General features: G+C 44.6%; 1 protein-coding gene across 1 annotated transcript in view; it reads left to right on the forward strand.

The window, feature by feature from the left end:
* The first annotated feature begins 9,163 nt into the window (after positions 1 to 9,163).
* The window catches only part of LOC129014667 (putative GED domain-containing protein DNM1P46), an 86,479-nt gene continuing 83,574 nt past the window's right edge, over positions 9,164 to 12,068 (forward strand). The window contains exon 1 of the mRNA XM_054452267.2: positions 9,164 to 9,253. Within this exon, the coding sequence (XP_054308242.1) occupies positions 9,164 to 9,253 (90 nt within the window). The remainder of the gene's footprint in view (positions 9,254 to 12,068) is intronic.

Here is a 12,068-nt window from a genome sequence, read left to right on the forward strand (position 1 = left end):
CATATGCAGATTTTTTACATGGGATACTACTTGATACGCAGGTTTGGAGTACATATGTATCCATTAATCAGATGGTGAGCATAGTATGCAATAGTTACTTTTTCAACCCTTGTCCTTTTTCTTCCATCCCCCATATAATAGTCTGTTACTTTGTACTGTTTTCTATTATAAATTGGGGAGAAGCCATTATTATTATATATTAGCTTCAGAACAACTAGGTTCAAGTCATGGAAAACAATTTTGCACAAACAACTTTAGGAAACACTGCTTTGAAAACTGTAATCTGAATTATAGCCGAGGCCACAGAAACAAAATATTTACTAAAGGTTCTTTTAAGAAAAACAAGTTAGCCAGGAATGGTGGCTCATGCCTGTAATCCCAGCACTTTGGGAGGCCGAGGTGGGTGGATCACGAGGTCAGGAGATTGAGACCATCCTGGCAAACATGGTGAAACCCTGTTTCTACTAAAATAAGAAAAAATTAGCTGGGCATGGTGGCACATGCCTGTAGTCCCAGCTACTCAGGAGGGTGATACAGGGGAATCGCTTGAACCAGGGAGGCGGAGGTTGCAGTGAGCTGAGATTGTGCCACTGCACTCCAGCCTGGGACAGAGCAAGACTCTGTCTCAAAAAAAAAAAAAAAAAGAAAGAAAAAAAAGAAAAGAAAAAAGAAAAAAGCAAGTTTTATTGAAAGAGGACATCATTAACAGTATATCTCTTCAATAATGGTTTATTTTACTATATTCTCATTCCTCTCTTACTGTGTCCCAAATCTCTTTACAGGCTAAAAGAAACTGTTCAGAATTAATCCTATTCATAAAGAACAGCGCTTACTGAGTATTGCATTTTCTTCTTCAAATTCTTCAGCATACATTGGGACTACACCATACGGGACCATTTTTATGTTTTCAGTTTTGGGTTTTTTTTTTTTTTTTTTTTTTTTTTTTTTTTTTTTTTTTTGCTAAAGAAACTGCAACTAGATTTAGGACCTCATTCTATTAGGTCAGTATTTGTCTAATAAACTTCAGCTTAAGCAAAATAAAATATGTGTTGCTCTGAACTGAAACTCCTCAAAAACATATTTTTAAAATTACAGAAAAAATTAAATGAAATTATGTTTTTAAAAATCTTGTAGATGAAAAGATATGATATATAGTAGGTTTAAGTACCTATTTCAATGGTTCCCAAAGTGGGGCCCTCAGACATCCAGGTTCAAACTATTTTAACAGGAATACTAACATAGTGACATTTGCTGTAAAGGTGCAAATACAATAGTGGGTAAAAATGCTGGCACTTTAGCACAAATAAAGGCAGTAACACCAAACTACTAGTAGTCATGGTATTCTTCACTATGCACAGGAAAGGTTTGAAATGGAAGGGCAGGCCGGGCATGATGTCTCATGCCTGTAAGCCCAGCAATTTCAGAGGCCAAGGGGGGAGGATCACCAGAGGTCAGGAGTTTGAGACCAGCCTGGCCAACATGGTGAAACCCCATCTCCACAAAAAATACAAAATTTAGCTGGACATGGTGGTTGCATGCCTGTAGTCCCAGCTACTTGGAAGGCTGAGGCAGGAGGATTGAGCCCAGAAGGTTGAGGCTACAGTGAGCTGTGACCATGCTACTGCACTCCAGCCTGGGTGACAGAACAAGTCCCTGCCTCAAAAATAAAAAGAATGTCTGTGATGAAGCAGTGAAAATTTTACTATATCTTAATCCTTGAATATCTCTTTTTAATATTTCAAGTGATGAAGTTGGAAGCACACATAAGCATTCCTACAGACTGCCTGAGAAAAAACCCTTGTGTGACTAAGTCATGAAGTGAATTAACCACTTTAATGGAATATCATTTTTACTTGAAAAGAGTACTGACAAACAATGTTATTTCAACTGGGGTTTTTGGGAGACACTTTCTCAAAAAATGAGATTCTGTCATTTCAAGAAAAACAACAGACAGGCCATAATAAAATTCAATAATAAAACTGCTAATAATAAGATTCAAGCTTCTGAACAGAAAATTAGAATTTTAGAAAACTTATATCTACCATTGCTTTCCAAATGTATTCTAATGAGATTGTTGGTGATATTGATGAATGTATTTTGATACTGTATCATCAAATGTATCAACATGTAGAAGATCTCGGTGAACCATTATTTTCTAAATGACCAATGCATGATGTTATAATATCACGCAAGGGTAAAAGATCCAAAGTTCAAGAAAAACCAAGTTTTGCTGGAGTATCAAAAAAGAAGCCTAGGCAACATGGCAAAACCCTGTCCCTACAAAAAAAAAAAATACAAAAAATTATCCAGGTGTGGTGATACACACCTGTAGTCCCAACTAATCTGGAGGCTGAGGTGGGAGGATCACCTAAGTCCCCAGAGACTGAGGCTGCAGTAAGCTGTGATCACACCACTGCATTCCAGTCTGGGTGACAGAGCAAGACCCCATCTCAAAAAAAAATTTATATATACATAAATATATAAATATATATATCCACAGTGATCTAAAATGGCTATCTGTATGAGATTGGACATTGTTCACATTTTTTCAAGCAAATATCACACAATAAATTAAATGCAGATGAAAATGACATGGCAGACATCAAGGAAATTTGCAAAAAATATAAGATTGTGCTACTTTGGGTTTAGAAATTTTTTCATAAGAACATTTATAACAATATGTGGTGAACTTTTAAAGAATAATTTTAATATTTCTGATTTAATTTCTAATGATAAATACCAATAGATATAACCTACATAAACCAAAGCTCCTTGGGCCCTCAATATATTTTTAAGAATGTAAAGGAGTCCTGATTCCAAAACTTTGAGAACTGCTGCCTTCCCCTCCACTTTCCTTCCTTCCCTAGAATTTCTTTCTTGGAAGAAACATCCCTTTGCCATTTTAACTTACAGAGTTCCATTCAGGCCAGTTTTGCTACTACCTCCCTCCCATCTTTCCACTTCCCTCTCTTGACACAAAATCTGACCAAAGGACTCTACCAGCCCACCCCATTTCCAGTGATTAGCTGTCAAGGTGGGCTAAGCCAATAAAATCTGGGTTTTCTCTGAGACTAGACCTCTTTTTCTGGGAGATCTGCAATCACAGGGACAAGGTTGGCCACCTTGGCGTAGTCAGAATTCATCTTGCCTCAATGGGGAGAGGTTAGGCAAGTTTCTACAAAGCCAAACTGCTTCCTAGAAAGTCAAAGATAATTATACTTTGTGCCACAACTGTGAGAATGCCCATTTTATTGCACACTTTCTAACATTTTTACCAAACTGATAAATAAAAGCTGGTACCTAGAAGAAAAAAAGGCCAGGTGCGGTGGCTCATGCCTGTAATCCCAGCACTTTAGGAGGCCGAGGTGGGTGGATCACCTGAGGTCCGGAGTTTGAGATCAGCCTGGCCAACATGGTGAAATCCCGTCTCTACTAAAAATACAAAAATTAGCCAGGTGTGGTGGCAGGCACCTGTGATCCCAGCTACTTGGGAGGCTGAGGCAGGAGAATTGCTTGAACCCAGGAGGTGGAGGTTGCAGTGAGCCGAGATCATGCCATTGCACTCCAGCCTGAGCGACAAGAGCGAGACTTCATCTCAAAAAAAAAAAAAGTTTCCATAAAATATAATTTGTTCCATCTCTAGAAACCAATTCAGCAATGAGAACTGAAAGCCACCACTTGGAAGGTTTCAAGGATTTAGCTCTACCTAATGATGTCTAAAGCATTAGTTAAGGTAGAAAAAATACAACACACACACACACACACACACACACACACACCCCTACGTATTTAGTACCAGGAAACATGACTGACTAGATGGTATAGTCATCCAACAGAAAGCACACAATAACTGAAGCTACTGTAGAGGAATAAGTTATGACATGGATCTACAATATCGTTGAGTGAAAAAGCAGATTACAAAAAAAAAATCTGATTTTTCAAGGGAGAGGGAACATATACAAGCACAGGAGAAATAAGATGAGCAGATGACTGGAAAAATACAAAATTCTGATAATAGTACCTTCTGAGTGGGAGAATTCTCGGCAACATTTTCTAGTTTTGCCTAAAATTTTCTAAATGTCTTAAAATAAGAAGGTTTTGTTATCCATATTATAAAATATCCACCACCCCAGGAAACCTAACCTTCAGCACAAATGCTACAACATGTTCAAAGTTTGTTCAGTTTAAGAGACAATCAATTTTGAAAGACATCTAAAATGATGACCAATATGTAAACCTATGCATTAATGTTTTTCAATCATATGCTTTAAATTTTGTAATTTTGATAAGTTTAAGCTTTATATCCATCTTGAAAAAAGTTTTCTATTTGTCTTTAAAATATGACCTACAATATACCAGTTTTTAAACAACGAATGGTGCTCAAAAATTGCAATATAAATTCAGGCAGTGTTCCTTACATAGAATGTTTAAGTGCTTCTAACCCTGCTCTTTCTCACCGGTTATGAAAACACATTACAATTATCTAAGCATCTAATTATTCAGGTCCTTTGTTTCTCCTCTATTCTATTAATTTTATAGTAATTTTAAGGCCTGTGAGGATGAAGTTGTCTGGGACAGCTACCACAAAGGTTATTATAAGTGGACAAATTTCAAACAAGTTTATCACCACTACCATCCCCACCATAAAACTATCTTAATCAAGAGCAACACATTTCAAGGTTAACCAAGACAACCTCTTTACCTGTCACTGCTTAAGAAAAGGATTTTTTGGTCTTATTTAGAAATAACTTTCTCTATCTATTTTTCTCCATAAATCCACTGAGACCAATGTATGGCTCTATCTCAAGCACCAGTAAGCAAAACTGCCTGCCAGAATGTTCAGTTTTTGTATCTTTCCAAATGTAGGACACAACTATCTTTTGACATCACAATTTTTAAAAAATTGATGCACAAACTTCTTCTTGAAAGTTCAGCCAGGCATGGTGGCTCACGCCTGTAATCCCAGCACTTTAGGAGGCTGAGGCAGGTGGATCACGAGGTCAGGAGTTCAAGACCAGCCTGGCCAAGATGGCTGTTTCTACTAAAACTGCAAAAATTAGCCGGGTGGGGTGGCAGGTGCCTGTAATCCCAGCTACTCAGGAGGCTGAGGCAGGAGAATCTCTTGAACCTGAGTGGCGGAGTTTGCAGTGTGATGAGATTGCATCACTGTACTCCAGCCTGGGTGACAGAGTGAGACTCCATCTCAAAAAACAAAAACAAAAGCAAAAACAAAACAAACAAAAAAAAAAAGGAAAAGAAAATAAAGTTCAGACATACAGCAGTTGTAATTCTTCTGAAGGCTGGTTATGGGACACACTACTTTCATACTTTGCTGTTCAATAAATGTGGGCTGGAGAATAAAGTAAACTGACAGAATTACCATATAAAATAAAATTCTAAGTGTTCTGACAACAAAACAACCTTAAAATACACACACACACAAACACACACACACAGACACACACAGAGTTTTTCCTGCTGATCATTTTACAACTAAACAACCAAGTGACTAAAGCAGAGCCCACAAAATCAGCATAAAAATTCTAACACTTGGTAAAATAAAAACGCACATACACCCCTGTGATCTAAAAAAAAAATGCTTAAGTATTCAAAGACAGCAATTACAGGTACTGAGAACATCGCTGTAAGCAAACTGAGGCAGAGAAAACAAAGGTGCTGATGAGGATTTGAACCACCTAACATGCAGAAACCCACTGGGTGATTTCCTAGGTTCCAAGTTGGCATCATCTTTCAGAATGATCTTCTAGAAGAGGACACATAACACTGTTACAAAGGATCTGGAGAAACAGACCCTTGCTTTATCACTCCAGCTCTCCAGTCATGCTTCACATTTTCGCTTCTTCCACTCTTTCACATGAAGTCAATTTACATACTTCCATCAAGCCCTTAGAGACCTTTTTGTACTATCCCTGACAAGTTCTGGATGTTATCTCTGCACTTTTGACAACTTCTTAGCAGTTAACTTACAGGGCAGTTAAGATTTTGGTTCAAGCACAATATAGCTAGAATAGGGTCATATACTCAATAAAACAAATATTTACCAAGCATTTATTGAGTGGAAGATAAAAAGCACAAAGCATAATTACAAAATATTCTCCCCTGCCACCATAAAAGAATTTTTTTAAAGGCTTACAGAATATAGCATAACGTGACCAAAGCAAAAATTGGGGGGAGGAAGGGAAAATATCAGCATGAACTCAATACGACCCAGAAGAGCCTTGATGGTCAGACATGTAAAGACAAGTTGGGTAGGGTTAAGGGGTGGAGGTCAGGGGCACAGGTCACAGGCACATTCTACAAGGGAAAAACAGCTGATACAGAAGCCTGAAAGGAAAAGCGGGCAGAGCACCTGTACAGGACTCTTACCTGCGGCATCTACCATACAATGCGCCTTTCCAGAACACAGCAGTGCGCAGCCAGACCCGGGGGAGAGTGATCACTCAAACAGCACCAGAGGCTGCATTCCAACTTTTCTTCCATCAACGAGTCCGTTCTCATTGTTAGTTTCTCCTTCAACAGAAACTTAAAACCAATTGGCTGAACACGCGGGAGCAAGGAAAACCTGACTGAAGAATGAGGCCTTAAAACTTAAGGGCCTTGGGTCCTGGCACGGTGGCTCACGCCTGGAATCCCAGCACTTTGGGAGGCAGAGGTAGGTCATTTGAGGTCAGGAGTTTGACAGCAGCCTGGCCAACACGGGGAAACCCCGTCTCTACTAAAAACACGTTAGCCAGGCGTGGTGGCGGGCGCCTGTAATCCCAGCTACTCGGGAGGCTGAGGCAGCAGAATCGCTTTAACCAGTGGACTGTCAAGAGACATAGGCTGCAATGAGCCCAGATCGCGCCACTGCACTCCAGCCTGGGTGACAGAGTGAGACTCCCTCAAAAGAAAAAATAATTTTTTTTTTGAGAGAAGGTCTCCCTCTTATCCCCCAAGTTTGAGTGCAACGGCTGGATCTCGGCTCACTGCAACCTCCGCCTCTCGGGTTCAAACGATTCTCCTGCCTCTGCCTCTCAAGTAGCGGGGATTAAGTCGCCTGCCAACACGCCCGGATAATTTTTGTACATTTTAGTAGAGACGGGGTTTCACCATGTTGGCCAGGCTGGTCTCTTAACTCCTGACCTCAGGTGATCCGCGCGCCTCTGCCTCCCAAAGTGAGGGGATTACAGGCGTGAGCCACTGCGCCCAGCCAAAACACCGAAAATCTTAAAGGTCTTTCCCCTTCTCCGCCTGGGCTCAAAAAACGCCGGAGCCGCCCTGCACCGCCCTGTCGCGGTCTCCGGAGCAGGCAGGCCGACTGAGGGCGACCATGGGTCCCAAGAAGGCTCCGGCAGTCGCGGGCTCCCACCTCGGGGCGCGGCGACGGGGGCCTAGAGGGGCCAACAGCCCCCAAGCCTACCCCACGCGAGGAGTCGGAGAGACGCGCCCTCCGTCTCCTCCCACCCAAGCCTCCCGCAGTCCCGGCCCGGGCCGGGCCAGTCGCGGAAGAAAGGGGCGGGGAAGTGGGGCCTCTCTGGGGAAGGCTCCCCTTTGTCCTGGGACTCCCAGGGCCCCCTCTCTGCCCTCGCCCTGCCCCGCGAGGCCGCCGCCGGGCGCCTCACAGTCATGTTGCAGTGGAGCGTGAGCGGGGGCTGCGGCTCCTGGTTCTTGTGGAAGATAGACCCAGAAACTTCACTTTGGCCTTGAACCCTGACACGGACATCTTCCACTCATCTACGGCGGCAGGGGCGCGAAGGGGAGCCTGTCCGGAGCCGCTGTCACGGCGGCGAGTACCCCGCGGGGCCGCCCAGCCGAGCTTTCGCGACTCTGCCTCTGCCTGCCGCCTGGACCCTTGTGGGAGCGTGGCTGGAAAATGGCAAGGTGCCCGGAAGCCTTGGCGGGAGCTGTGTGGTGGCCTGCGGGGCTGCTCCTTTTGTAAGGGACTCCACCCACAGGAGGGGCGGCTCCTGTCAAGCCGAAGCTTCAAAGGGCAACATAACCACTGCCCCCACTACCGCCTGGGAAAGGGCTGCCCCTACCCCGCCCCCGTCACCCTCACCCCTCAGGCCTCAACCAGGCGGGCCCTGCGCGCACCAGTTTCGGCGGGTGCACGAGTCCAGAGCGTGCGCGCGCTCCCGGCTGCCGCCTCCTCCCTTGACCCAGCACCTTTCTGCCCGACCCATCTGGTCCCTTCCTCACACTCGCCAACTGGAGGCTCAGGGCGGCACAGCCACTAACTCTGTGTGTGTGTGTGTGTGTGTGTGTGTGTGTGTGTGTGTGTGTGTGTGTGTGTGTGTGTGTGTGTGTGTGTGTCCCAAGGGAACAGAGCACTGCTGAGTTCAGGCAGATGATTAACTCGTGGACGGTCAGCAAAATACAGTCACAAGAAGGCTATGTGTTGATTTGTCTTTTGCAGTGACATCATGTTGCGCATGTTTTATGTTTTTCAGAGTGCATTAGTTTCTTTTTGTTCTCAGTTAATATCCAGCTTAATAGATTGTGTAAGTAGAATACCCCCAAACTGAAAGTCACCTACATAAAATATAGTGAAAAATATGTCACGCATTTAAACTATAGTTGAAAATGTGTACACTTTAGTTTTGCGTAGCCAACACTGGAGAGTGGGTAAGGACACAGGATCCCAGGGCTAGACTGCCAGGGTTCAAGTTCCAACTTAGGCACTTGCTGGCTGTGAAATACTTGACAACTTTAAGCCCCAGTTTCTTTTTTTGTTTTAACTTAATCCCAAATGTGATAGTAAGTCTCAGTTTCTTGATCTGAAAAAGAGAAATGATTCAATGAGAGTCTAGTGAAAACTTTAAAGTTGTAAAGCCACTACCTGGCTAAGGAAAGTCCTCAGCCTTAGCCGTTATTAGCTATGATTATTATTGTGTTGGCTACACGTGCATTAATGAGGCAGGAAAATGCTCAAGGATAACAACCACGTATCCAAATTATCTCATCAGACCGAGAGAGAGGCATATGTGTGCATGCTCATGTTTCAGCTCAGAGCCCTTTGTCTAGAAGGCTCTTGAACTCAGAGGTGCAAGCACTATCAACTTTGCAGTGGAGCCATCACTTTTGTTGATGAATGAAATTGACATAATGCTTTTTTTTTTTTTAAGCACCAACCGTGTGCCTCAAGCTAACTGTCAAGAAAAGCATGCTTCAGTTGGCTGGAGTGAGCAATTCAACTTGTGGAGGAATGAGAAATGTTCGCGTTGAGACAAGAAACATAAAACCCCAGAGTAAGGTAGGAATCACTGAAAGTCAGGCAAAGGAACTGGCCTCCAGTAATGAGTTTGGCTTTGCCGGGCTCTGGCCCTACAGATGGCTCTTTGGAGAGGAAAAAATTAAGCCAGGCCTGAGGGCACAGATCCTAAGGGAATGCTGGCAGCTCTAGGCTGTCTATGGGAGAGAAGCAGAGGGTGACGCCTGGTTGAAAGAGGGGGCTGGGGGACATAGCTTCAGCCCGTGTTTACAGATGGAGTCCCCTGATTCCTGCGACTGGGAAAAGAGATCATGCCCGGATCAGGGGACCTCAAATCAGAACTCTTCCCACCCACACCCCTTCTTTTCAGGGCGTCTGTCACTGCAACCAACAGGTAAACTAGTTGGAAAGCTCGGCAGATTCTCATGGTGGTGCCTAGCAGGCCAGGCCTAGCTGCCCTTTAACCTGTGACTGAGGATGATGCCACTGGCCTGTAAGCACACATTGGAAAATCTTTACATCCATGGACACGCCATGCCCCACAGAGACAGCTGTGCAGGGTTCTTTAGGTTCGGGGTGCTGTGCTGGCAGTTGCCTTATAAATACGTAGGATTAAAATGGGATGCCCTGGAGCTTAGCTAACCTTTATCCTCCCCCCACTCCCCACCCCAAAATGAAGGGGCTGCTAGTTTTGTTTGCTTTATGAAAGATGGATCTATGATTGTTTTTAGAATCTTTGGAGAAAGATTTCTTGGGAGGAAGCTATCCTGAACCCCCAGAGATTTTTGTCATTTACTGGCACAACAGCTTTAGAGTCCTAGGTCTTCATCTTGGCTCAGCCACCCTCCAACTGTGTGACCTTTGAGAAGTTGTTTGACTAAACTGAATCTCGTTGTCACCTATGAGAGGAGGTTGCTCCATTGTTACCGTGTGGAGCACCTACACCCAGGCACTCTTATCGGGTGATGGTGAAGATTAAATGCAACAAAAAGGAAGAAGGAGGAGGCTGGCTTGAAGCCGGGAGTTCAAGACTAGCCTGGGCAACAAAGTCAAACCTCATTTATTTAAAATGTTTATTTAAAGATGTTTATTTAAAAATTAGCTGCACTTGGTGACTTATGCCTGTAGTCCCAGCTACTCGGGGGGCTGAGGTGAGACCAATTGAGCCCAGGAGTTTGAGGCTGCAGTGAGCCGTGATCACACCACTGCACTCCAGCCCAGGCAACAGAAAGGGACCCTATCTCAAATAAATGAATAAGTAAGTAAGTAAGTAAATAAATAAATAAATAAAATAATGCATGCAATTAGTACACTAGTACATGCTCAGGCACATGATAAATGCTGGATAAATGGTAGCCCAAATAAACTTTGTAATGTTTTGGGAGAGGATGTCCTTTGGACTCAGCCCAGTGACAAAAGCATTTGAAAAGACTGATGTATATGATGGCTATTCCCTACAGGTACAAGTCTGTACCTCCAGGGACCCAAGGCATTGGCTCCACCTGGTAACTTGTTCTGTTTATTCTTGTTTTGGGCGGCACCGATTGCCCTAGGGCTAAGCAGGACTGCCAACCCAGACTCGATTGCCAAGAGTATCCCCCTCCCCAAGCTAGCCATGGGAAAGCCACTTGCATCATAAGACTACAGGAAATCAAAGGGAAGAAAAAGCACAATTTAGTCAGCTACCCTCCAGTTGATGGGCAATGAATGTTTGCTATTTTGAACAGAGCTGCATGCCTTGTCCACATCCCCTGTTTTATATAGGCAAGAATTTGTCTTGGATGTAGAGTAGAGCTGCCGGGCTGGGAGGAGTGTGAATATTCAACCTTATGAGATGGAGCCAAACTGTTTTCTAAGCTGGTCATACCAGTGTATGCTCTCAGCAGCAGGAGGCAGCAGTTCCTTTTTTTTTTTTTTCGACAGGGTCCGCCCAGGCTAGAGTGCAGTGGCACGATCTCGGCTCATTGCAGAAGAGGCCACCAGGTGCAGACTGGAGAGGGAGGCAAGGGGACAGAACGGAAGATGCCTGGGGTGGGTGGAAGTCAGTGCCCTTAGGTGCTGGTACCTGTCTTCCCGGCCACCGCTGCATCAGGCTTCTAGGCCTGTTGGCTGTCAGGGCTGGACTGCACCCCATAGGCTCCATGGCAGTCCCCATGGAATCCCCCAGGCGCCACCAGGCAGCATACAGGTAACACGCCTGGAAGGTCCCCAACAGCCTAGCTGGACATGTTCAAGACACTGGGGCTCCTTGTTTGGTGGCACAAACTCCAGGACCCAGTGAGGGAAACGGGAACACACCAGGCCGAGCAGTATGGCTAAATCCGTTTTGTCCAAAATAAAAAGCAAAATAAACAGGAGTCGCATGACCAGGGAGCCATGACCCCATCCCCGCCCCCTTCCTCTGTCCTATACTAGCAATAAATAAGTTTCCCAGCCACAAATAATTATTAGAACCTCCTCCCCATGTGCCAGCTCCAACCTCAGCTAGGTATGATACGGGGCGGCCCTACCCTCTGGAATATACAAAACCTTACACAGACACAATATGTACGCTGGGGAAGGGGGGCCACCCCAGCAGCCCGTGCCCTCGCCTGGTCCACAGTTAGCCCCACTGTCCTGCCTCTCTGAATAAGAAGGGAGCCCCCCTGAGGGAAAAGTTGCTATGGTGAGAGTAAGGGGGCCATCAGGCCTCCTCCAAACAAACCAACTCCACCAGCCTCTGGCTCTTAAATAACAATCATCATCACCCAGAAATTTAGGGACTCAGCCTTGGTCAAGGTGGCAAAGGGTCTGTTTGTCTTTCCCCATTAGACAGAGGTCTTGTCCTGCTACCGTAATTGTAAAGGGGTGCCTGGGA

This window comes from Pongo pygmaeus, chromosome 16 (genome assembly GCF_028885625.2).
Source record: "Pongo pygmaeus isolate AG05252 chromosome 16, NHGRI_mPonPyg2-v2.0_pri, whole genome shotgun sequence".
Lineage (NCBI taxonomy): Eukaryota > Metazoa > Chordata > Mammalia > Primates > Hominidae > Pongo > Pongo pygmaeus.